Source organism: Mangifera indica, chromosome 8 (assembly GCF_011075055.1).
Source record: "Mangifera indica cultivar Alphonso chromosome 8, CATAS_Mindica_2.1, whole genome shotgun sequence".
Taxonomy (NCBI): Eukaryota; Viridiplantae; Streptophyta; class Magnoliopsida; order Sapindales; family Anacardiaceae; genus Mangifera; species Mangifera indica.
The window spans coordinates 7,073,786-7,097,928 of NC_058144.1; the positions used below are offsets into that span (position 1 = coordinate 7,073,786).

The 24,143-nt window shown below is 33.5% G+C and overlaps 1 protein-coding gene across 1 annotated transcript; it reads right to left on the reverse strand.

The window, feature by feature from the left end:
• Positions 1-5,751: 5,751 nt before the first annotated feature.
• LOC123223712 (probable terpene synthase 12) lies at positions 5,752-8,877 on the reverse strand. Its single transcript, XM_044647037.1, has 7 exons — positions 8,624-8,877; positions 8,085-8,361; positions 7,360-7,732; positions 7,035-7,253; positions 6,799-6,937; positions 6,437-6,685; positions 5,752-6,356 (listed from the first exon to the last, which is right to left on the reverse strand). The coding sequence occupies exons 1-7, from the start codon at positions 8,822-8,824 to the stop codon at positions 6,069-6,071; spliced, it is 1,746 nt and encodes a 581-aa protein (XP_044502972.1). The 5' UTR covers positions 8,825-8,877; the 3' UTR covers positions 5,752-6,068.
• Positions 8,878-24,143: the final 15,266 nt, after the last annotated feature.

Here is a 24,143-nt window from a genome sequence, read left to right on the forward strand (position 1 = left end):
GTTTTCATTAAATTCCTAAAGTACAATGCAATGACATAGTTTAGAAAAATATATGGGCTAAAGAATTAGTTAAATAACCCATTCTTCAAAAGGATCCAGGCTTCCAGCCTTCCAGGTAATGATGCTTTCCCTTAATTTCGTCCACAAAATTTCTCCTTAAACAAACGAGACAATTTGTTAGTTTGACTGTTTAACTGATCTACATCTGATTATCATTCCTATTTTATCATTACTATTCTATCATGTGTAATACTAATAAGAATAAATCTATAGATTTATTATAGTATTAGGAAAATAATGTAACATATTTTCAATGAAGCGTTATCTCTTTGTTCTATAAATAAAAAGCATTGTGTGCAGGAAATGAGAATCTTCGAATAATTCTTTTATACCACTTATCAGTATTTAGCTATTAATATTAAAAAATATAAAAATTTATATTATTTTCTCCTTAATTTGAAAAATTAATAATTTTTTCATAATTAAGCTATAAAAAAATTATATTTTCTACCTATAGTTTTATTTTCAAGTTAGCATTCTTTAGCGATTGAAATCTAGCCGTGAACTCTCTTTCTCTGTCACCAATAGTCTCCCTCATGACACAATCTCTCTTAGATTCATTGTTAGCTAGCCCCCCTCCCCCCCTCTCGATGTAATTTTGTTGGAGAAATGAAAACCTAACAAGAGAAAAATATAACTTTTTAAAATTTAATTCTATAAGAAAATTGTTAGTTTTTTAAACTAAAAAAAAAAATGAGATAAATTTTTATTATTTTTAATATATTAATATTTAAATGACAATTTTATCTGTGAAGCTAATTAATTTTATTAATTTTAATAACCCATAAATAGAAATTTGATATTTCAATACTTAGCGAATACTAGTTTGAGAATTCAACAAAACTTGGGTGGGAATAACTCCTGTGGCCTATATAAAATTGTCAACCATTCACGTGACCCCCGTTTCTCCATCTTCATTTGAATGTTTACAGTTGCAGAGCATCCAACATTTCATAAGAATTTCTTAGGAGTTTGGATGATTATTTCCAAGATGGATCAAATTGGTTGATATAATAAAAACATTATATGACTTAATAATAATTTAACACTTTTTCCATTATGAGAGAAGTAGAATTATTCAAATTTTATTATGAAATGATTCTCATCTAAGTTTATGATGTTTATTTTCTCCCACGACAAGATCAGATGAAATTTTATACAACATATAATAAAATTAATATTACTTATACTACAAAAAAAACTATAATTTTAGTTTATCCAGCTTTATATTTTACTTTTATTCTTTAAATTTTTTTCTTCTTTCCCCTTTTCATTCTTTGACTATGATGTGGTCTTTCTCTTATCTAGAATAATAAAAATACTTAAGGGCAGTCAATAATTCTAGAAGCAACAACTTTTAGATTTGAGATGTTAGTTACAAGTTGGAAAAGAGGTATGTGACATTCTCTAGGGCTGGATTCGAGCCAAGCCAGCTCGAGTTCCGGCTCGGCTTGGCTCGGTTAGAGCCCGAAACGAGCCGAGCTCTACTCGGCTCGATCGAGCTCGAGCTGGCTCGGCTTGGTGGGACAGATTTTTTTAAAAATTTTTTTATACAAAACGACGTCGTTTTGATCCATATATATACATAAAACGACGTCGTTTTGATCCATATATATACACAAAATGATATCGTTTTGATATAAAAAATGAACCGAGCCAAAAACGAGTCGAATTCGAGCCGAGCCGAGTTTAGCTTGAGTCGAGCTCGAGCCGAACTCGAGTCGCCCCTAAAAAAAGCGAGCCGAGCCTGAGCTGGCTGCGAGCTGAGCTCAACTCGGCTCGAATCCAGCCCTAACATTCTCTACTATATTAAGAACTTAAGATGGTTGGAACTAGATCAAAAATAGATTAGGGAAGAAATCTACGGAAGAGTAGACCATAACATGGCTATAATTGGAGAAGGAGAAGTCACTAGTATTAGCTTAGAACAAGACAACACAATCATTGGTTGAATTTTGAAAAGGAAACGACATAATAGGGAGTAGTCACAATGAGGAGGAACAAGTTTCTAGTCCCATGACTATATTTTATACTTTTAAGTTTTTATAATTATTAAAGGATGGACACAAACTTAAAAATTTTTGGACAACTATTAGTTAGCTTAAATGGTAAGATATTTTTGGCTTTTTTATCAATCTTTATTAACAAAATTAATAAATTTAATAATTAGTTGGTTAGATAGGCGTTCTAACTTATAACAAGAAAATTCTACTAGATAATAGTTTTTGGGAGAAAACGAGACAGAAATTCATAAATCTTTTTTATTTAAAAATAGAATAAAATAAAGATGTGCTGGCTGCAGTGCGCAATTACAGAGAGTTGCAGCAATGAAAACGGAATAACGAAGAAGAAGGCCAGCATTTGGATTGACTATGCTATGAATATGTTGTTCTCTTAATTATGAGAAGCCTTCAGCCGATGCTTGCTTGCACCTCTCTCAGAATGCCAAGTTTCCATCAAAAACTGCAGTCGAGGCTCTCATCTCTCAGCACTTCAAGCTCAAAAACTTGCTTAAGAGCATAAACAATAGTAGGTCCTGTATCGATTCACCTTGTACCTTCAACGAGATGGAAAGAAAGGGTAAGAAAGATAAGCAAGTGAACAAGTTGTTCTCTATGCTGGAAAGCTTGATATTTCAGCTGACAATAAGAAACTCAGAGCTCATTTGCAAGGAATGCAATGGAGGGTGATGGAACTGGAGAAAGTTTGCAGGAAAATGCAAACTCAGATGGCAAAAATAACGAAATCAATAGTCTCAAGTCATAGAAATGTCCGATCCTTACCCAAGCTTTGTTCATGATAGAACTTTTTTTTTTTTTACTTTGTTTGTATGTATGGAAGAAAGCAAAGGGACCTGTGAATCTGCGACATAAAAACTAATGGCAGTCTTGTAATTAAGAGCAAAAGTTTGAGCAAAGTTTGGGCTATAGTTATTGTCCAGGGGTAGTTTTGTCTTTTTATGATTAAGTCTTTCAACTAATGGGTATAAACCATTAGTTGGTTTATTGAGAAAGTGAAAGAAAGACATATTTCGTTGGCTGTTTCTTAGAAGAAAAATAGGGTGTCTTTGGGTGTGGATATATTCTCTCTGGTTCCTCGTATCTTATCTATTAGAGTTTATAAAAAATACATAAATCTATTATTTTTTTTTTAGATCTAACTGCCTAAACTTTTGAGTCAGTGTACAAGATCGTTATAGTGCTCGGGCTTAGGAAGGATTTGAGTCGGCAAGGCTGGATTCGTTTCCATTTGTGTCATAATACTAGATCGGCTTCTAAATCTGTAAGTTATACTATTTTTCTTACTAATTAGTAGATTTGTTAGAGAATTTCGCTGTCTTAGATGTAGAGTTCTAATCTTTTGAATCTGAATCAAATAAATTTGATGTGTTGATTTGTGTATAGTTTATTATATAATTTTTGTATAATTCTTGACTGAAAATCAATCCGAATCTCTGATTAATATTCAAACTCGATAAAATACCTAAAAGCCCGAAACAAAGAAATAGCACAGTCGAAGACAAACACCAACCCAAAAACACCACTCACTTTCTATCCCGCCAAGTGCGTAGTGTCTGTAGTTTATTTTTTCTGCAGATCTGTATAGCATGACGATTGTATTTTTGTGTTATGTAAAGTTCTTTTCTGCAAATTTAAAAGGTGAGTGAAAGTATTTTTAACTGCATTGAAATTGGGATCTTGTGTGTGTACAGTTTACAATAGAGAGAAAAAAAAAAAAAAAAACGAAAAGAAAAGTCTAGTGTGCTTTTTTCTTGAGTTGAGAGTAGCATCTTTAACCCTGTTTTGTTCTCCCTCTTGTCGTTTCGCCTCGAAGGTTTTCCCAAGCTTAAGAGATGAGGTGGGGGTGGGGCACGGGGGCAGGTTGCTGCCATTAATCTTCCAAAAAGCAAAGCATTCCAAGGATCACATGCGTTTTGAATATTGAAAATTTTAATATCCGTGTGGTTAGGATGGCTGAAAAGTGAAATCAATGGCGTCGCAAGATGAAGATGTCTCACTAATAAATATATAATAAAATTATGTGTCTATTTTAAATATATAAATATATATATATTTATATATTTCAAATAAGTATACATAATATTATTCATAAATATATCATGGCCAAACGACTATTTCCCACCCAAGGTATGCTGTAATGACGAGTTTCCACCCTTTAACTATGGAAACACCAAACACCCACCCATGGCCGGTTAGATTTAACCAAACCCTAACGGTGACAAGGGTAAAATTGTCATTTTCTCTAGAATATTAAAAATAAACTAAAATAGAATATATTTTGCCCCCCTAAACTTTAAAAACTAAAATTCCCCCCCCAGCCTAAGTTTTCAAAAATCGCAGTTTCACCCTCCCGAAGCATTGCCGACGGTCTCCGGCTCCACTGCCGACGGTCTCTCCCTCCCGAAGCATCCTCACCTTCCAGAGAACTCTTTCCTCCCATTTGGACTTCCAATCGGAGTCGGAGAAGCTGTGGAAGACGAAGAACTTCGTCGGGGAAGACGAAGTTCTTCGTCTTCCCAGTCGTCGTCGTCGTCTGGGAAGACGACGTCTTCCCAGACGAAGACGAGACGACGAGACGACTCGTCGTCCTCTGGGAAGACGAGTCGTCTTCATCTGGGAAGACAATCGTCTTCCCAGACGAGGAAGACGAGATCGATCGATCTCGTCTTCGTCGTCTGGGAAGACGATTTCTCTTCCCAGACGGCTTATCTCTGCGTCGGATACGTTGAGGTCGAGTTGAGAGGCGCCGTCGGTGGAAGAGAAACCGTCGGGAGGGGAAGACGGCCGGTGATGGCGCCGGAGAAAGCGACGGAAAAGGGTTTGGAAATTGGAAGGGTTTGGAAATAAACCCTAGGGGGGGAAATGCAATATTTTCAAACTTAGCTTAGGGAAAAAATGTTAGTTTTTAAACTTTTAGGGGGGGAAATGCAATTAAATTTACCACCGTTAGGGTTTGGTTAAATCTAACCGGTCATGGGTGGGTGTTTGGTGTTTCCATAGTTAAAGGGTGGAAACTCGTCATTACAGCATACCTTGGGTGGGAAATAGTCGTTTGGCCATATATCATTATATTTAGACCACAAGGCTTATTCACACCAAAGGCTTGGTCTACTTCCAAACCTTAAAAAAAAAAGATTATTATGGCATGAGATTTAAGCCAATAATGTGAATATGATTTATGACCAGAGATCTTGAATAATTATTATTTCGTATATGGGGTAGGTAAACAATTTAAATTTTTTTTCATGAACCTCTAGTTTATGGAAGTAAGTTTCATTCTGAACAAAATTCTCTCTTATAATAAAAAAAACTTTGAAATTTGGTTTTTCTCTCTAGTTATAAATTTCTGTAAGATGTTCATTCATACTAAAAGAATCAAACAAAAACTAGTAAATGAATATGTAATATTTTTTTCACCAAATTAGTCAAGTTTATGCGTGTTTAGATATACAACTTTATGAATGTAATGAACATGTATGCATATTTTTCATCATATTTTTCCTTCTAAACTTTCACTTGCAATACATAACATTAGTCCCAAACATGAAATAATTGAATACATAAATAAACTGGAAAGATCAAACTGCCCTTACGCGTTTTTCCATGCTGACGCTCTAATATCTTTTTAATTGTACAATCACATAATATTATGATATTGATTGTATCGGGATTTGATCAAAACCTTTTAGAATTATATAGTAATTGTCATACTAAGATCATGCATATTCCAAATGCCACGGCACATTGCAACATCACAACTCATTACATGATGTTTTACTAACCAATTCCTGCTTATACAATAGTATAGCCAAAATCTCCATGGTTTCATATACAAATATCTTAACTTAAAACAAAATTCTAAAGGTCGACGGAATAGTAGTCACGCCGGCAAATTCAAGTACACTGACTCGGTGTGCTTGAATCTTTGGGTGTGAGTACTATTCCTATTAAACTTATTAATTGTGATGTTACTTGTCTATGTATGAGTTAAATGGGATCAATTATTACTGATAGGACTCTTTTCTTGGCTCCAACATCTGGAGCTCCATGTCCATCTCCATTTTGGTATGTGCAATGGGCTATTCGAGCAAGACCAATAGCTGTTTCTACAAAAGCTTCTGAGAATGGATGTTTTCCACTTAGCTCCTCATTCATCTGTTTCCAAGTTTTCTCAATAAGCTTCTTTATATATTCACGAGCAACTTCCTCCGACGAACCTGTGTCTTTCATATAGCATAATATTGAATTTACAGTTTCACCTCTCTCTACCTCAGCCTGTGTAACAAAACACATATAAGTGTGCTTTGTCATAAATTAGAACAACTAATGATGAGACTCTCACGTGAAAATCATACCTTTGAAGTACTTAAATCATTGCAAAGTCGAAAAATAAGGGATGGCCAACGCAATAGATTATGATACTTTTTTAAAGAGTTAACTGCTTCCTTGGTGATATCTTGATTCAATAAAAAGTATGAATGAACCAGAATGAGTGTCCCTGTTACAGATAGCCATGCATTGTCTAGATATTCTTCAAATGTTGGTGTGTATGTGTTGTAACTCCATTTTGCTTCTTCTAAAAATGCTTTGAACGTGTCTTGCCACTGAATTAGCACAAAAAATTACCCTTCAGCATGTTAATTGGACGAAGATATGATATTTATTCCATCAATCAAAAGGCTAAATTTGTTAACACAAAGTATATGTAGTAGTGTACCGCTTTTGTAAGGGATGGAATAATATTCACTCCTTGTTCCTTTAGAGTGTCATAACCCATCTCATTAACACTGTTGTAGAGTGCTAGGAAGCTTAATTTCATATAGTCTGGTAGTTGATTCACACAATTGATATCCCATCTAAAATCACCATTGTGCAATCAAAAGTAATTATCAAGTATATGGTGAAATAGAACTAAACTTATACACAATTATAAAATTTTAGTAAAATGCAAACCTTTCAACTGCATCTGTAAAAAGCTCCAATTCATCTAAAGAACCATATACATCATAGATATCATCAAGGATCGTTATAAATGAAGTTAGTTTTGTCAATCCCTTACGACAATTACTAAATTGTGGATCTGGGATCATTCCAACTGTCCAAAAAAAGCATTCCATCAATCTGTCCCTAGCAAATTTCAACTTGTTTGCTAGGTCAATTTCTTGCCACCACCTAATTAACAAAAAGAAAAACAATATATATATATATATTATTCAATCAGTGAATACGAGAAATTTGATGTTTGATTCATAACATATAAATTTAGTGATAGTTTTACCTTGACATATCTTTAAGTTCATTTTTGTATATTGATTGCACCCTATTAAAATCAAGCTTGGCAAATTCAAGTAGCAAATAATTTGCGTCATTTCTTTTACTATAGACTTCAATATACCACCGAGCTTCCAACCTTTGCATTCTATGATGCAACGGATTCTCTAAAACATGAGTAACAAAGTCTGATATGATTGGATCAATTTCTCTCTTTAATTGAGTGAGATGTGTTAGTGCGAAGGTTTTAGCTCCATCTAAAAGTTTTTCTCCTTCAAAGGCGAGACACGAAGCTTCATACAAACTTAGCAATCCTTTGACATCCTTCTCCAAGTATTTCATATAATTGCCTTCTTGATCAACGAAAATCTTGAAGACATCTGTAAATCATGAAATTACTTTTTATGATCCAATAATGACATTATTGTATTAATTATTCATATGAAAGCATGATCTAAAAGATGTTAGAATTCTTGCATCAACATCTTTTGGTATGTTTAGGATTTAACATTGAAGTACGGGAAACTTGTGTTTGTGCGAATGAGATTTTAAGATCTCGTATGAACTAGTGAGTTAGATAAGCTTGCTATCGGCCACTCACTATGTTTGAATATAAATCATAAAATCATGTAATTTGAAACATTCTGAAGGATCCTTTTAATTAGGCAACTCCGTATTGTCCCTGTGTCCAGCACATGCTAATACTGGAAATTTAACTTTAAAGGGATATACCTTGAGAAATGTGACAACCATGTTGTCTAAGGAGCCTGAATCTTAGAGCAGTAGAATGAAGTTTGTTTTCTGCTTTGGCATCATCATCAGATTCTTCCCCAGACATACAAATTCTTTCAAGAGCTATCTTTATGTCCTTATGGAATCGGTATCCTAAACCAAGTCGCTGAATATCGTCAATCAATTCAAGAATGCTCAACAACTCTGCATTTTTATTGTTCAGCAGACACCTCACCTCCTCCTCCAGTTTCTGCGCTTTGTTTTCGCATTCTTCATCCTACAAAATACAATGTAGAGAATGAGATTAGAGATATGATGATTAAAAGAAGAGAAGCCATTACCACCTTGCTTAGTGATTCTTTATATGCATACGTACGGTGGTATTGTCACTTGCTAGAATTCTCAGGTTATAGCAAAAGAAGACTAGGCTGGGCTTACAAACGCATAAAATAAAATCGATTGCTTTATTATTATTTTATAAAAACAACTTGTGGATAATTGAGTTGATAAAGATGAGGGAATGGCCAATGTTCAATCACCACGTCATCAGCCCGTAGAGACTGCACAAAACTGTAATCCCAAATAGTCGGCTGGTAATTTGCAGATAGTCTACCACGGGAGGTTGGTGTAGTCGCTGTCACGCAACACATAACTTTTCGACTTATCGAAACGCCATCCTGTGCTCTTTGTACCTGGACCTGTAAACGAGGCAAAGGAAAACTACAGAGATGGAGTGCCATTGCAGTTTTTACTCAAGTTAATTTGTAGTCCAAATTATCGATTTAGGGTTACATATTTATAGACTTGGAATAGAGTCTCCAACGGGATTCATATGCTTGAATTAGGTAGTGGGAAAATCGAACTTGCATTTGTAGACAATGACAAGCTGATGGTTAGTCCAACGAGATACACATGCTTAGATATATTTTTTTTTTCATCTAATAAGCTTATTCACGTTCAACACTCTTTAGTAAACTCATTTCTGATATAATCTTTCATTGATCATGTGCCACATCAGAACACAAGTCTCTATTTCAAGTAAAATTATACTGGAAATATGTATGTAAAACTATATAATGTAATTGAAGTTGATTTGTTGAACAACACTTCCATTGTAAGAAAATTATTTCAATCTAGACCTGGTCATGATTCATGAATCAGTTGTTTCGGTTTAAAACCGTCGGTTCACGGTTCAAAAAAATAAAAATCCTAAACATGAATCGTTACAGGACAGTTCGTAATCGGTTTGGAACTGACGGTTTCGGTTTATGGCCTCGGTTCGAAACTGATATTAAACCATCGGTTCTGATTCATGATCCTGATTTATTTTTTTAATTAATAATTATAATAATTAAGAATAAAAAATAAAAAAAACTTAGATTTAATTTTTCAATTAAATTTTTTACGTATCATCTTGAGATTTAGAAGAATCAAAGTCTATATAGATCTATTTACTATTTTTCGAGAATGAATAAAATAAATTATATAATTAATTATTAAAGATAATGAATAAAATAATAATAATAGATAATAAATAAAATTAATTATAGAGATAAATTCTATAATTAATTATAAAATTGTATAATAAAAAATAATAATAATTAAATTATATAAATTAAAATTAGAATTGATAAAAATAAAGAAAAAATTTAATTAAATTTGAGATAATTTGATTAAAAGATCGAAAGAGTATTAAAAATTAAGAGAATAAAAAATGAGAAATGAAATATTTGAAAGATTGGATAATATTTATAAGTAAAATTTTATATTAAATTTTTTTTTGAAAAAAGCCAAACAACCATATTTTACACATTTGCATGGTACCAGGTCCCTGCAAATGTTTTAAAAGCAGCCATATTTTAAATTTTGCAGGGGACCCGGTACCTGTAAATGTTTAAAGGGGAAAATTACTATTGCCACCCATCTTTTAGCCCATTCTGAAAGCTATACCCATGGAAGATTAAAAATCCTTTTTTCTATCCATGACCAAATTGCCGTTCATTTTTTCAGTCAGGAATAGGGGTAAAATCATCATTTTACTATTTATATTAAAAAGTTATAAAATTTATTATTTTTCATCCCCCTTAAGTTTTAGAAACTGACATTTCAACTTTACCTAAAGTTTTTAAACTTTACAAACTAACATTTTCACCCCTAAACCTAGGGTTTTCATATTTTTCAAAACGTAGCTACCCCCCATAACTTTTAAAACTAGCAATTTCACCCCCATTCTTCAACTTCATCTTCCGACGTCGTCTTTGGCGTCGTCATCGGCCTCCTCCTTCTCCTGGTGCGACGACGGTGGTGCGATGAAGAGATCTTCATCTCCTTGTCGCACGGTGCGACGAAGAGAAGAAGATCTCTTCGTCGCACGGTGCGACGAAAAGACGAAGATCTCTTCGTCACACGATGCGATGAAAAGATCACGCCATCATGCGACGAAGAGGTCTCTCTTCGTCGCTTCACCCAGACGACGAAAGACGACGTTTAGTCGCTCGTCGCAAGAAGGACGACGAAGCGTCGTCCTTCGTCTGTTCTTCCAGATCTGGATGACGCTTCATCGTTCAGATCTGGGCGACGAAGGGTTGTCCTTCGTCGTCCTTTGTAGTCGGAGATAAGAGATCGATCGAATGTGTCAGCCGTCTGTGGTGGCTAGAGAAGGAAGCAAACCCTAGAGGTGAAATTAAACTTTTCAAACTTTAAGGATTGGTTAGTTGTTAGTTTTTAAAACCTGGAGGGGGAAAATAATGAAATTTTAAAGTTTTAAGGTTTTAAACAGTAAAATGACGATTTTACCTTTATCTCTAACTGAAAAAATACACAACAGTTTGGTCATAGATGGAAAAAATGGTTTTTTATCTTTCGTGGATATATGTTTGAGAATAGGCTAAAAAATGGGTGGGAAATAGTCCTTTTCCCACCCATCTTTTATAATATAAGTAAAATTTTATATTAAATTAAAAAAAAAAAAAGCCAAATAAGGATATTTTACACATTTGCATGGGTCGGTCCCTGCAAATGTTTTAAAAGCAGCCATATTTTAAATTTTGCAGGGGACCGGTCCCTGTAAATGTTTAAAATATGGCAGTCCCTTGCAAGCATTCGCCGCTTCATGTAAAATAATATCGGTTTATGAATTTTTGAATTGTCGGTTCATGAACCAGTCATGAATTGATAGTTTTATGATTCCAAATTATTAAAACCGGAATCGAACTATCAAAAACCGATTTCGATTCTGATTTATACCAGTTTTGGTTTTAACGGTTTCGGTTTTGAATGGACTGGTTTTAGTCAGATTCACAGGCCAAACTGGCGCATGGCCAGGACTATTTCAATCTATATTACTTGCCCATAGAAAGAAATGAACAACAATTAATATTCAGGTGATATATTTTAGCCTGTACTAGTTCTAATTATGTCACATTTCAAATACCATATCACCCCAAAATTAAAAACATTGAAAGAACCCCTTCAGATTGATGTCCAATTTGCAATGAACACCGGATTCTTCTGTCTCTCGCTTTCACTTTCATAGCCTCTTCACCCAACCCAAACCCTTCACCATTAGGGGTGGATATGAACCAAATCGAGTCTGAACACTTTTTAGTTTGAATAAAAAATGATTCGATTTGAGTTTATCGAGTCAAAATTAAGTCCACTTTGAGTTCAACCTAGATAAAAAATGGTGGTAGTTTCGGTTTGATTCAAGTTCAGCTTGATTTCATAGCTTGAATCAATTATACGAATTTATAGCTTAGTTCACTCGAGTTAATAGTTTGAATGTAGAACTCAGATTCGTTGCTCGAGTTCATAATTTATTAACAAAATGACGTCGTTTTACCCAAACAATATTCAAAACTTCTAATTCAAATCGAACTGAACCATGAATTCAAACTACTGATTTGACTATAAATTCAAACTGATTCGAGCCATGAATTCAAATCGAATCAAGTCATAAATTTGAACTATTGATTCGAGTTAGGAATTTGTTCCAAACACCTCATAATTTGAGTTTGACTCGGTTTAAAGAATGACCCAAATCTTTAAGCTCGAATTTAAATTAAATGGATTTGAATCAAACCGAATTGAATTTTAAGACCAAGCCTGCTCGATTCATATTAAGGCCTATTCACCATCTTGAAGCTACAACCAAATCCTTGAATTGAAACTGTCCTAAAGCTATGTCTCTGCCTTTGTTTACAAGTCAATCTTCCACTTCTTTACCAACCTTACCATCAACCCCGAAGCGAAATGCAAAGTTGTTAGCAAAATTTAACAAATCTGATGGTGTGAACAAATCATCAACAAAATTGATGGTGTTGACTTCTTGACCAACATCCTATGAGGTGGAAGATGAGAGTGATATTGTCGTAAGTGGTGATGACAATTGAACTGACTCTGGAGATGAGATTCCAACCGACATCTATTGTTAGAGTTTTCAAACTTTTTACAGCGACAAAATTGCAAGCTATAAAAAGGTTCAAATATTATGTTTAGAAAAGTTAAGATGAGATCTATAAACTGGTTATTCTTTCTCATTTTTTAAAAATCTTTGGATAGTGAAATTACTATTTTTATCTTATATAATTTGTTGTTTTTATTTTTTAACAGAGTTTGATTATGAGTTGAAAAGTGTGATATATCTTATCAAGGACAAGTATTTCTAAGCCAAACCTTGGGCGGCAAAGTGTGATTTATTCTTAGAGAAAACATTATTGATTGTAGCATCCATCTATCATAGTCACTTGCATGGGTGTGGCATTTCGTTGCGATATTCATTAATATGGTAGTGAATATGATTGACGCCCCTCAAATTGACACATGTTAAATATCAATTGTAGTATTTGTATACTCCCTGTTAAATTAATTCATTATTAAGAGTTTATTTTATTTGATTGAAGTGCTCTTACATTTTCGATTTTTGTTTCTTTTTTTTTTCGACGATAGTGCTGCACCTCCAAGAACCTATGTCTGAGCTTCATATTCGACATATATATTAAGTTTATTGTTTATCAAAATATTCAAAAGGATTGAACTCATATGAGTTTATATCTATTTGTGTTAAATGAAGTAAAAATAATAATTGACAAAATTCTGAAAACAAATTAGTAAGACAGAATTAAAATTTGATTACAAGAGTTTGATATTGAGATTGAGAAAGTTGAAGAAAGTTAAGAATAAAACGTAATGTCAACCCAATTACTACTGGACTTTAGGTCGTTGGGTGGTTGGGAGCAACAACGCCCTGCCCAAATCAATGGAATTAGTGTGCTTTTTTATTGAGTTGAGAGTAGCATCTTTAACTCTGTTTTGTTCTCCCTATTGTCGTTTCGCCTCAAAGGTTTTCTCAAGCTTAAGAGATGAGGTGGGGATGGGACACAGGGGCAGGTTGCTGCCATTAATCCTCCAAAAACCAAAGCATTCCAAGGATCACATGCGTTTTGAATCTTGAAAATTTTAATATCAATGTGGTTAGGATGGCTGAACAGTGAAATCAATGGCTTCACAAGATGAAGATGTCTCATTAATAAATTTAGGCCACAAGACTTATTCACACCTGAGGTTTGGTCTTCTCCCAAACTTAAAAAAATAATTATTATGGCAAGAGATTTAGGTCAATAATGTGACTATGATTTATGACAAGAGATTTTGAATAATTATTATTTTGTAAAAGGGGTAGGTAAACAATGTAAAAAATTTTTCATAAGCCTCTGGTATAAAAGACAAGTTTATCTCATTTAAGAAGTAAGTTTTATTTTGAAAAATATTCTCTCTCACAATGAAAAAACTTTTAAAATTTGGTTTTTCTCTCTAGTTAACAAGGGTTTGGATTTTTGTAGGAGGTCCATTCATAGTATAAGAATCAAGCAAAAATTAGTAAATGAATATGTAATTTTTTTTCATCAAATTCGTGAAGTTTATGCTTGTTTCAATATACAACTTTATGAATATAATAAACATGTATGTGTATTTTTCACCATCTTTTTCCTTCTAAACCTTCACTTGCAATACATAACATTAGTCTCAAACATGAAATAATTGAATTCATAAATAAACTGAAAAGATCGGAATGCCCTCATGCGCTTCTACATAGGTTTGTGTAGTCGCTGTCACGCAACACATAACTTTTCTGACTAATCGAAACGCCATTCTGTGCTCTTTGTACCTGGACCTGTAAACGAGGCAAAGGAAAACTACAGAGATGGAATGCCATTGCAGTTTTTGCTTAAGTTAATTTATAGTTCTAATTATCGATTTAGAGTTATATATTTATAGACTTGGAATAGAGTGTCCAACGGGATTCATATGCTTGAATTAGGTAGTTGGAAGATCGAACTCGCAACTGTAGACAATGACAAGCTTATGGTTAGTCCAACGGGATACACATGCTTAGATATATATTTTTTTTTCATCTATTAAGCTTATCATTGTCGACAAAGTAAAATTATACTGGAAATATGTATCTAAAACTATATAATGTAATTGAAGTTGATTTGTTAAACAACACTTCCATTGTAAGAAAATTATTTCAATCCATATTACTTGCCCATCGAAAGAAATGAACAACAATTAATATTCAGGTGATATATTTTAGCCTGTATTAGTTCTAACTATGTCACATTTCAAAATTACCACATCACCCCAAAATTACCCACACCCCCCCCCCCCCCCCCCCAGATTGATATCCAATTTGCAATCAACACCATATTCTTTCCTCTCTCACTTTCACTTTCACAACCTTTTCACCCAACCCCTTCACCATTAGGGTGGATATGAAACGGGCTAAGCTCGAACGCCTTCTGGCTTGAATAGAAATAATTCCACTTGAGTTCGTCGAGGCAAAATTAAGTCCACTTCAAGTTCAACAAGGATAAAAAATGGTTTCAACTTGGTTTGATTCAAGTTCGGCTCAAATGTGTAGCTTGAATCAATGACATAAATTTGTAGCTTGGTTCAACTCAAATTAATGGTTTGAATGTGTGGCTCAAGTTCGTGATTTATTAACAAAACGACGAAGTTTTACCCAAATAATATTCACAACTTCTGATGTAAGTCAAATCAAGCTATGAATTCAAACCACCAATTCAATTAAAAATTCGAACTGATTTGAGCAATGAATTCAAGTCAAATCAAGTCATAAATTCGAATTATTGATTCAAGTCAAGAATTCGAACTGAACACCTCCTAGTTTGAGTTTGACTTGCTTTAAAGCATGACCTAAATCTTTCAGCTTGAATTCAAATCAAATGAATTTGAGTCAAACTTAATCGAGCCGAACTAACTTTCAAGACCAAGCAAACTTAAATCATAGTTAGGCCTGTTCACCATCTTGAATCTATGACCAAATCCTTGTATCGAAACTATCCTAAAGCTATGTTTCGCCTTTGTTTACAAGTCAATCTATGACTTCTTTACGAACCCTACAACCTTGAGGTGAAATGCAAAGTTGTTAGCAAAATTTTACAAATTTGATAGTGTCAGCAATTCATCAACGAAATTGATGGTGTTGACTTCTTCACCAACATCCTGTGAGGTGAAAGATGAGAGTGATGTTGTTGTAAGTAGCAAAGACAATTGAGTTGACTCTAGAGGTGAGATTTCGCCGACATCTATTGCTAGAGTTTTCAAACTTTTTGCAGCGACTAAATTGCATGCTATAAAAAGGTTCAAATATTATGTTTAGAAAAGTTAAGATGAGATCTATAAAATAATTATTCTTTCTCATTTTAAAAAAATCTTTGGATAGTGAAATTACTATTTTTCTCTTATATCATTAGTTTTTTTTTTTTAAATGAAGTTTGATTATGCATTGAAAAGTGTAGTATATGTGATCAAGGACGAAAAAGTATTTCTAGGCCAAACCTTGGGTGGGAAAATGTAATTTACTCTTAGAGAAAACATTATTGATTGTAGCGTCCATCTATCATGGTCACTTGCATAGGTATGGTATTTGATTGCGATATTCATTAATATGGCAGTGCATATGATTGACGTCCCTTGAACTGACACATGTTAAATATTAATTGTAGTATTTGCACACTCCTCGTTGAATGAATTTACCATTAAGAGTTTATTTTATTTGACTGAAGTGCTCTTACATTGCCAATTTGTGTTACTTTTTTTTTTCTGATGGTGCTGCACTTCCATATACCTGTGTTTGAGCTTTGTCATCGACATGTATATATTAAGTTTATTCTTTATCAAAGTATTCAAAAAGATTGAACTTATGTGACCTTAGATTCATTTGTATTGAATGAAATAAAAATAATAACTGACAAAATTTTAAAAACAAATGGAAACCAAGTAGTTAGACAAAATTAAAAATTGATTAAGACAGTTTGATATTAAAACTGAGAAAGTTGAAGAAAATTAAGAATAAAACATAATGTCAACCTAATTACTACTAGCCTTTAGGTCATTGGGTGGTAGGGAGCAACAACTCCCTGCCCAAACAAAGGAATTTTTTTATTTCCTATAATAGTTGGGCAGGTTGAGATGGCCTATGGGTCTGGTTTTCAGGCCTAAGCATAACTCGCTAACCTATAAGCCTAACACGACTTGCAATTTTGTGGGTTGTACCACTAGCAGGTTGGGCAAAAAAAGAGGTTTAGGTCAAGCCTTTGGTTGGCCTGACCCTTTGCCATGTTTACCCTTTTTTAATGGTATCTCTTTCAGGAGAATACACATCCTAAGAGAAGATCACTACTTAAAATGAATACAAAACATGTTTGTAACATAAATCCAATATAAAAACATGGTCCAAAATGTATTATGCGGTAATAAAAATAATCGCATAACTCATCATAATAAATCACCATTCATAATTATAACATAACATAGTATATAATGCAAATCCCCTCAAGCTCTTCCTTAGTTAGCCTACCTTTTGTTGTCACTGCTCATCTGTTGACTTGCATAACATGAAAAGAAATGAATGAATGCTTAACATTTAGTAAGTAGATGACCATTAAACACCTTCACTTCTTTTCACTTCTTTTTCTTCAATTTTCCTCTATCTTAATGTGTTACATCTCTTATTACATAAACTCTTCATTTAGGATATAAACTGTTATCCCTAACTACAATGACATAAGATGCAATGCATATTTTAAAACATTTTTGAAAAACTTTACTTCACTTGTTATGCCAATCGGACTATGATAAGGTAATGAATTGACACACTAACCACTTGACTAAATCATAATTAATACAATCCTTTTTCACGTACACACATGTTAATGGACTACTAAATGTAAGTGTGTACATGAAAAATCTCACAGATGCCTTTTGCAATTTATGGAAACATATGAATTGCTCATGAAAAACATCGACATTTGTGAGATTCTTTAAAACATAGAGTCAAAACTTAGCCACTTGTCATTATGTGACGCGCAATCCTTTTCTTGCATTAGATTTTACATAAAATCCTTTTCTTACTTAAAACTAAGTCATCATTTATCCTTTTCTTATGGCTTATATTCTCATCTCTCGTGTCATTATATTGCTCAAAACTTAGCCATTTGTCATTATGTGACATACAATCTTCAAAAGACACAGTCAAAAATTGGAATGATTGTTCCCTTCTTTTTAGTTAGAACATGGGTTCCTTTCTTAAACAATTATAATAGAATGGGTGTCTTGGTTGTTGGTACAACCATTCCTTCTCTTTTATGTCAAATTTGTCTAAGTTAATCTAGAATGACCATTATAGTATTTGAAATAGGAGTATTACCTCAATCTCCTTGAATGTGAAAAGGTTGTCCTGGTTCTTTGTGTTAGGGTATTGCCCTATAGCCAATTAGTTTAGACATTTGTGACAATATAATTTATTCATTTATTAATGAAAAAGTACTTTATTATTCATGCATATTAATGTTAAACATAATGTGTTAACAAAAATGATATGTTCTTAGAATAATGGAATCGTGACAAAAGGATCAGACGATTGATCGTGAAAATCTTATGACACATTAAATGACCATTCTAGAAACATTCATAATCCTGATATTACTATGACCAAGGGAACGAGTAATAATGATAGGATTAACATAATGTTGAGGGATCCTACTGAGAGTTGGTGACAATTTATATATGTCAAAGCTGTTAGCTGATAGCTTAGTGATGCACGTTATAGACGTGTTCATCGGACAAACTTGATAAAAGGATTTTCAAACAGATGGCTGCTTTTGTGTTTGTGGGAATAAATCCTCTAACTACATAATAGCATATGATCCTTAGACTTGAGGTGTTTAGATTGTTTTGTACAAAAGATCAGTATAATTCGACATTATCTAACATGCCATTGTAAAAAAGGTGTCATAAAGATAGTGACAAACCTTAACGTGATTTGTATGAAGGCTATGGTAGGTTAATAGAGGATTTGTCATTCACTAAGCATGAAAGGTGATGTCTTACATAAGAATACTGAAAGTCATAATAACCATTCAAATCTATGACCATAATGGGTTTAGGTTATAGCTCAGTCCAAGTACTACAGTTATTGATTTCATATCAAAGAGTCACTGAGATCAGCACGTATCTGTGTCTTAGTTTCAAGAGATATCAATTGATGAAATGATAGAATTGTGCCCAACGAGTAATTCGTTAACACTCTATTAGTTGAGTGACCATCATGCTTAGCTAGAGTTTATTCTTAGTTTGTGTCCAAATTTGACCTGAATCTAGATATTATTAGTTAGATAGAGAGCTAATAGGTTACACAGATATAAGAGTTTATCTAGACTTTAAAACATTAGATTATTTAGTAATAATCCTTGTGCATATGGAGTGATATGGATTCTCAAACAAATCTAGTTTGTCCAATGGGATTGAATTAGTCTTGTTTGACTTTTACTGAACTGGGAATAAGTGGTTGTGCAATGCGAATAACCATTTCTGTAAAGTAAGGGTGCATGACTATTCATACAGTTAGTGCATGATCATGCACGATGTTCTCTATTTAAAGAGACAATTTATTCATTTATTAATAAAATGATTCTTTATTATTCATGCATATTAGTGTTAAGCATTATATGCTAGCAAGATTAATATGTATTTAGAATGGTATAATCCTGACAAGAGAATCAAACGACTGATTGTGAGAACCCTAAGACATATTAAATGGTCATTCTAAAAATGTCCATAATCTTGATATTACTATGACCAATGGGATGAGTAATGATGATAGGATTATCATAGTGTTGAACGATCCCACTAAAAAGTTATGACCATTCTCACATGTCGAAGTTGTTAGCTAATAGTTTGGTATAACATATGGGTATATGTTATAGATTTGTTCATTGGACAAACCATGTAACATCCCTCCCTAGAAGTACTATCCACCGAAGGAGGAATGTTACGAATTAATATTCGTAGCGTCTATTTTTTTTTCTTTTTAAAAATACTTTACAATAAACGCATCATTAAAAGTGTTTAGGAAGTATTCCAAGAAAACTAAAAATCTGGAAGCGAACAAAAGATGTATATACTCATATGAAGACTCATCTGAAAGTATCTGAAAACAAGGAGTAATCATATGTAACTGTACCATAATCTAAAAAAGTCAAAAGTCGATAAAAACATGCCACTGTATGCATGTAATATAAACCAGAGATAACCTGCTCCAGCCGGATCTACCTACGCTGACCTGACCCTGCCTCGCAGCTACCTCGATCACCTGTACCTGTAATCAGGAAAGAAAAGGGAGTGAGTGATAAGAACACTCAGTAAGAGGAAAAAATTAAGTAAACTATCCTTTTTTTTTTCCTGTTCTAACTCACTTTTGGGACTCAACCCCACATCCTAACCTCTATAAGAGATTGAAGGGGTAATTTAGTTCACTCATTACTATTTGGGTCATACTTTGTCCCATCTGGTGTCTATTTAATACTTTCTGGAAGCTAACTATATGGATTTGACACTTTTTTAAGCTCAAGCTCTTTTTCTTTCACTACACTATTTCTGACTCTGAATTAAGCTCTACTGCGAGCATGCTCTACTGTGAGCGGACCCTACTGGGGGTCTATGTCCTACTACGGACGTGTCCTACTGCGGACGTGCCCTACTGCGGGCGGTGTAGTGTAAAGTGCCCCCTCATAGTTTATAGCATACATACGGGTCTTATATTTTACTAAATTTGCTTCCATTTAATTTTATTCATAACTCACTAGACATTACTCTTGGGACGACCCCTAAATCTTGAGTCCCAAATTCTTTTTCTTATTTTTCTTTCTTTTTCTTTCCTTCTTTTCTTTCCTTTTCTTTCTTTCTTTCTTTCTTTCTTGCCCAGAATTGCGAAATACTGTTTACAGAACAGTCATTTAACAGGGCAACCTTCTTTTTCATACAATTTAACATCCCAAACGGTTTTTAATTCATACAAGCTATATATCGTTGAAAAGAGGATTCAAAGATCTTTCCAACGACCTATAATAGCACTCATAATTCAATAGATAAGGCAGTCAAAACGTGAGCTAAACTCAGTGATAAAATTACGAAATACTGTTCACAGAACAGACATTTAGCAGGGCAGCATACTTTTTATACAATTTAACAGCCCAAATGGTTTCTAATTCATACAAAATATATATCGTTGAAAAGAGGATTCAAAGATCTTTCCAACAAGCTATAATAGCACTCATAATTCATTCAATCAGGCAGTCAAAACAGCAGATAAATTCAGTGGCAAAAACTGCCTCCCCTGTTTTTCTTTAGTAAAACAGTCCTTTCGGTTTATACAATCTTTAACAGTCCAAATGATCTCTAATTCATACAAGCTATATATCATTGGAAAGAGGATTCAAAGATCTTTCCAACAAGATATAATAACACTCATAATTCATTCAATAAGGCAGCCAAAACATGGGACGAACGCAGTGGCAAAAACTGTAAATATTCTGTAACTTTCTGCCATGAGCAAAATCACATACATAGACATCCCAAATGGAAAAACAACATTCCTCAACATCAAAATCAACATATATAATATAGATCTAAGGAACCAAAACCCTAAAACATATCACATATCAAGGAGGAAACCCCTTACCTTGCTTTAAGCCAAATCTTTGAAAGTTGGCTTCCTCCTCTTTGTTTTGCTTCCTTTATCACCAAGATTACTTTAAATCAATACCAAAACACTCTAACATATTCACATAACATGCATATAAACATAGATGAAAGAAGAAGGAAGGAGATCTTTGGTTACCAAAGCTTCCAAGTGCTTCCTTTTCTTTTCTTCTTATTTTATCTTCTAATATTCCTTCAACTTCTTCCTTTGGCTTCAAGAAAGCAAAGAAAAGAACATGAAAGGAGGCTGGCTGCTGGAGCTTTACGGGAGAAGAAGATGATAGAAAAAAAATGAGATGATATGCCTTTGTTGACTTTACTCTCCCTTTATATATAAACCTTATCTCTTTCTTTTTTTTTTTTTTGTCTTTTTCCTTTTCTTTTCTTTTTTTTTCTTTTTCTTTAGATATATATATATATATATATATAAAACACACCCATACATATATATATTTAAAATGAGAAAAATCTCAAAACAGGGTCAAAAGACATAATTACCCCTAAAATATACCTGAGGGTATTACAAACCCGATAAGAGGATTTTGGACCGATGGTTGCTTCTATGTCCATGGGAGTAAATCCTCTAACTTCATGGGTACATGTGGTCTTTAGACTTGAAGTCATCAAACCATCTTATACAATGATCGATATAGTTCAACATTATCCAACATGCCATTGCAAAAAGGGTGTCATAAAGATGGTGACTGATCATATTGTGCTATGTATAGAGACTATAGTAGATTAATAGAGGAATCATCACTCATCAATCACAACAGGTGATATCTTATATAAGAATGTTCAAAGACATAATAACCATTCGAATCTGTGGCCACAATGAGATTGGGTCATAACCCATTTTAAGTTGTTCGAATATTTGTGTCTTTTTCATATTGAGGAGTCACTGAGATAGACATGCATTCGTGTCTTAATCTCGAGAGATATCAGTTGACAAAGGATCAAATTGTGTATAACTGTGTTGTTGACAAAGCTAATAATAGTTTGCTGACACTCTATCAGTTAAGTGGCCATCATGCCTAGTTAGAGGCCAATCTTAGTCTGTGTCTAGATTTGACCCGAATCTAAACAATACTAGTTTGATAGAGAGCTTATGATTTACACATATCTAAGAGTTGATTCAAACTTTGAGGCATTAGATTATTTGGTGTATATGGAACGGTATGGATTTTGGAATAAATTGGGCTTTTTCAATTGGATTAAATTAGTTTGATTTGACTTTTACTAATCTGTGAACAAGTTGTCGTGCACACAAATGAACGTTCCTATTAAGGAAATATGCATGACTATGCATGTGATGAGTACACAACCATGTATGGTGTTCTTTATTTAAAAAGACGTTATTTTAGAATTTAGAAGCGTTCAATATAAACCCTAGCTATCACTCATAACTCCAAACACACACATACATTATTCACAGAGCCCTAGCTACCTCTCATGCATAGTAAAGCTCTCCAAATCCATGCGTTGTGTGAATATATCAAGGCATCGCCTCGATTGTGGGTTAGATAGTGATCTCAATAACCATGTAAAGATTTGCAAAAACGATCAAATGCAGGTATCAATCTTAAAATGCCCTATGTATATTTTATAACATGTTCATGTAAATTATTCCCTATATCATAATCTTGGTTAGGGCTTTCGGGTTTCTCTAATGTTTTGTTCATAAAATTTTGTAATGTATTCGACTACCTTGACAATATCCGCTCAAAAACCCAACACTTTGAATTGTCATTCCATCATAATTTCTAACAATCCCTTTAACATTTGAAACGACTGTTCATATCCTTAAAACTGGCATTCTTTCATGTTTGGTTCTACAAATCTACAATTTCATCACTTCTCCTTTGTTTCAAACATATTAATTTGGTTTAATGCCCTTTATCATACTACACACACACTCTCCACAATCATGTTCTTCAAATCATAATACACACACACACTCTCCACAATCATGGCCATTACAAAAATCCATCATTTATCAATCAACATCCAGCATGATTTCATTACACAATAACATGTAAATCAGTAAAGAAATGCTCTTAAATCAAATATATCCCAGGAATGTTACAATATTATCATGAAATCACTTTAACCAAAGCATAAAAATGATCCTACTTACCTCACTTTAATAGAATAGCAAAAATATTGTTGCTTGATTGCCTTAAATCCTTGAATATTTTAATGTTTGGGGCTTGATTGATGAATTTAGGCTTTTGGAAATATGAAAATCCATAGGATTAAAATTTAAAACATAACATCAAAGCTGCCTTACATAGGATTTCGAAGAAAAAGCCTGGTAGCCATCTGACGACCATAAGAATGGGTGTTCCTCTCTATCGAAGTGGGCATTCCTACCTCAAAACAAGCTTCTTTAACCTTTGAGATGGGCATTACATCGAGACAACTATCCCCAGTTTGGAACTTGCGTCACTTTGTTTGAAAAGACATTTCCACCTATGGAATAGGTGTTCTTCTTACTGAAATGATCGTTTTATCTTTCTTTCAATACAAACACCTTTCTACTTATCCTAACTCCAATCACTATAAACTTAAAATGATCAATTTGACCTCATGATATACTTATGGGTATTACAGAAGGGAAGTTGAACTTATTTTAATTGAGATTTTTTCTTGAGTGCTTTTATATGTCTATTAATTGTATCAAAATTATATGAATTTAGGATTAGTAGAAAAAATATTAAAAATCATGGAATAAAGGTTGTCCAGTGAAGGATCTACACATGCATATATAGTAGGCTTTAATTTAATTTCCTATGTTTTAGCCATAGAATTATGAATTAAAGTTTGGATGGATTGTTGGAGGGTGTGACTAAGATTAATATTTGATATTTTAAGTTTAGTTTATAGTTGTTATGGCATCGTGAAAATAATTGTCTCCTTTGACGTTTAAAAGTGTGGTCTGGACTTTGTCTATTTTGAGGTAAGAACAGACTTACATAAATGTGTATGAATTTT

Bases quoted from the DNA above. Each gene is read 5' to 3' on its own strand.
- LOC123223712 (XM_044647037.1), bottom strand. From the start codon at position 8,824: ATGGCACTCCATCTCTGTAGTTTTCCTTTGCCTCGTTTACAGGTCCAG. The intron at 6,686-6,798 runs GTACACTACTAC...GTGCTAATTCAG, and splicing joins TTCCATCCCTTACAAAAGCG to TGGCAAGACACGTTCAAAGC. The intron at 6,357-6,436 runs GTATGATTTTCA...TTTGTTACACAG, and splicing joins ATGATTTAAGTACTTCAAAG to GCTGAGGTAGAGAGAGGTGA.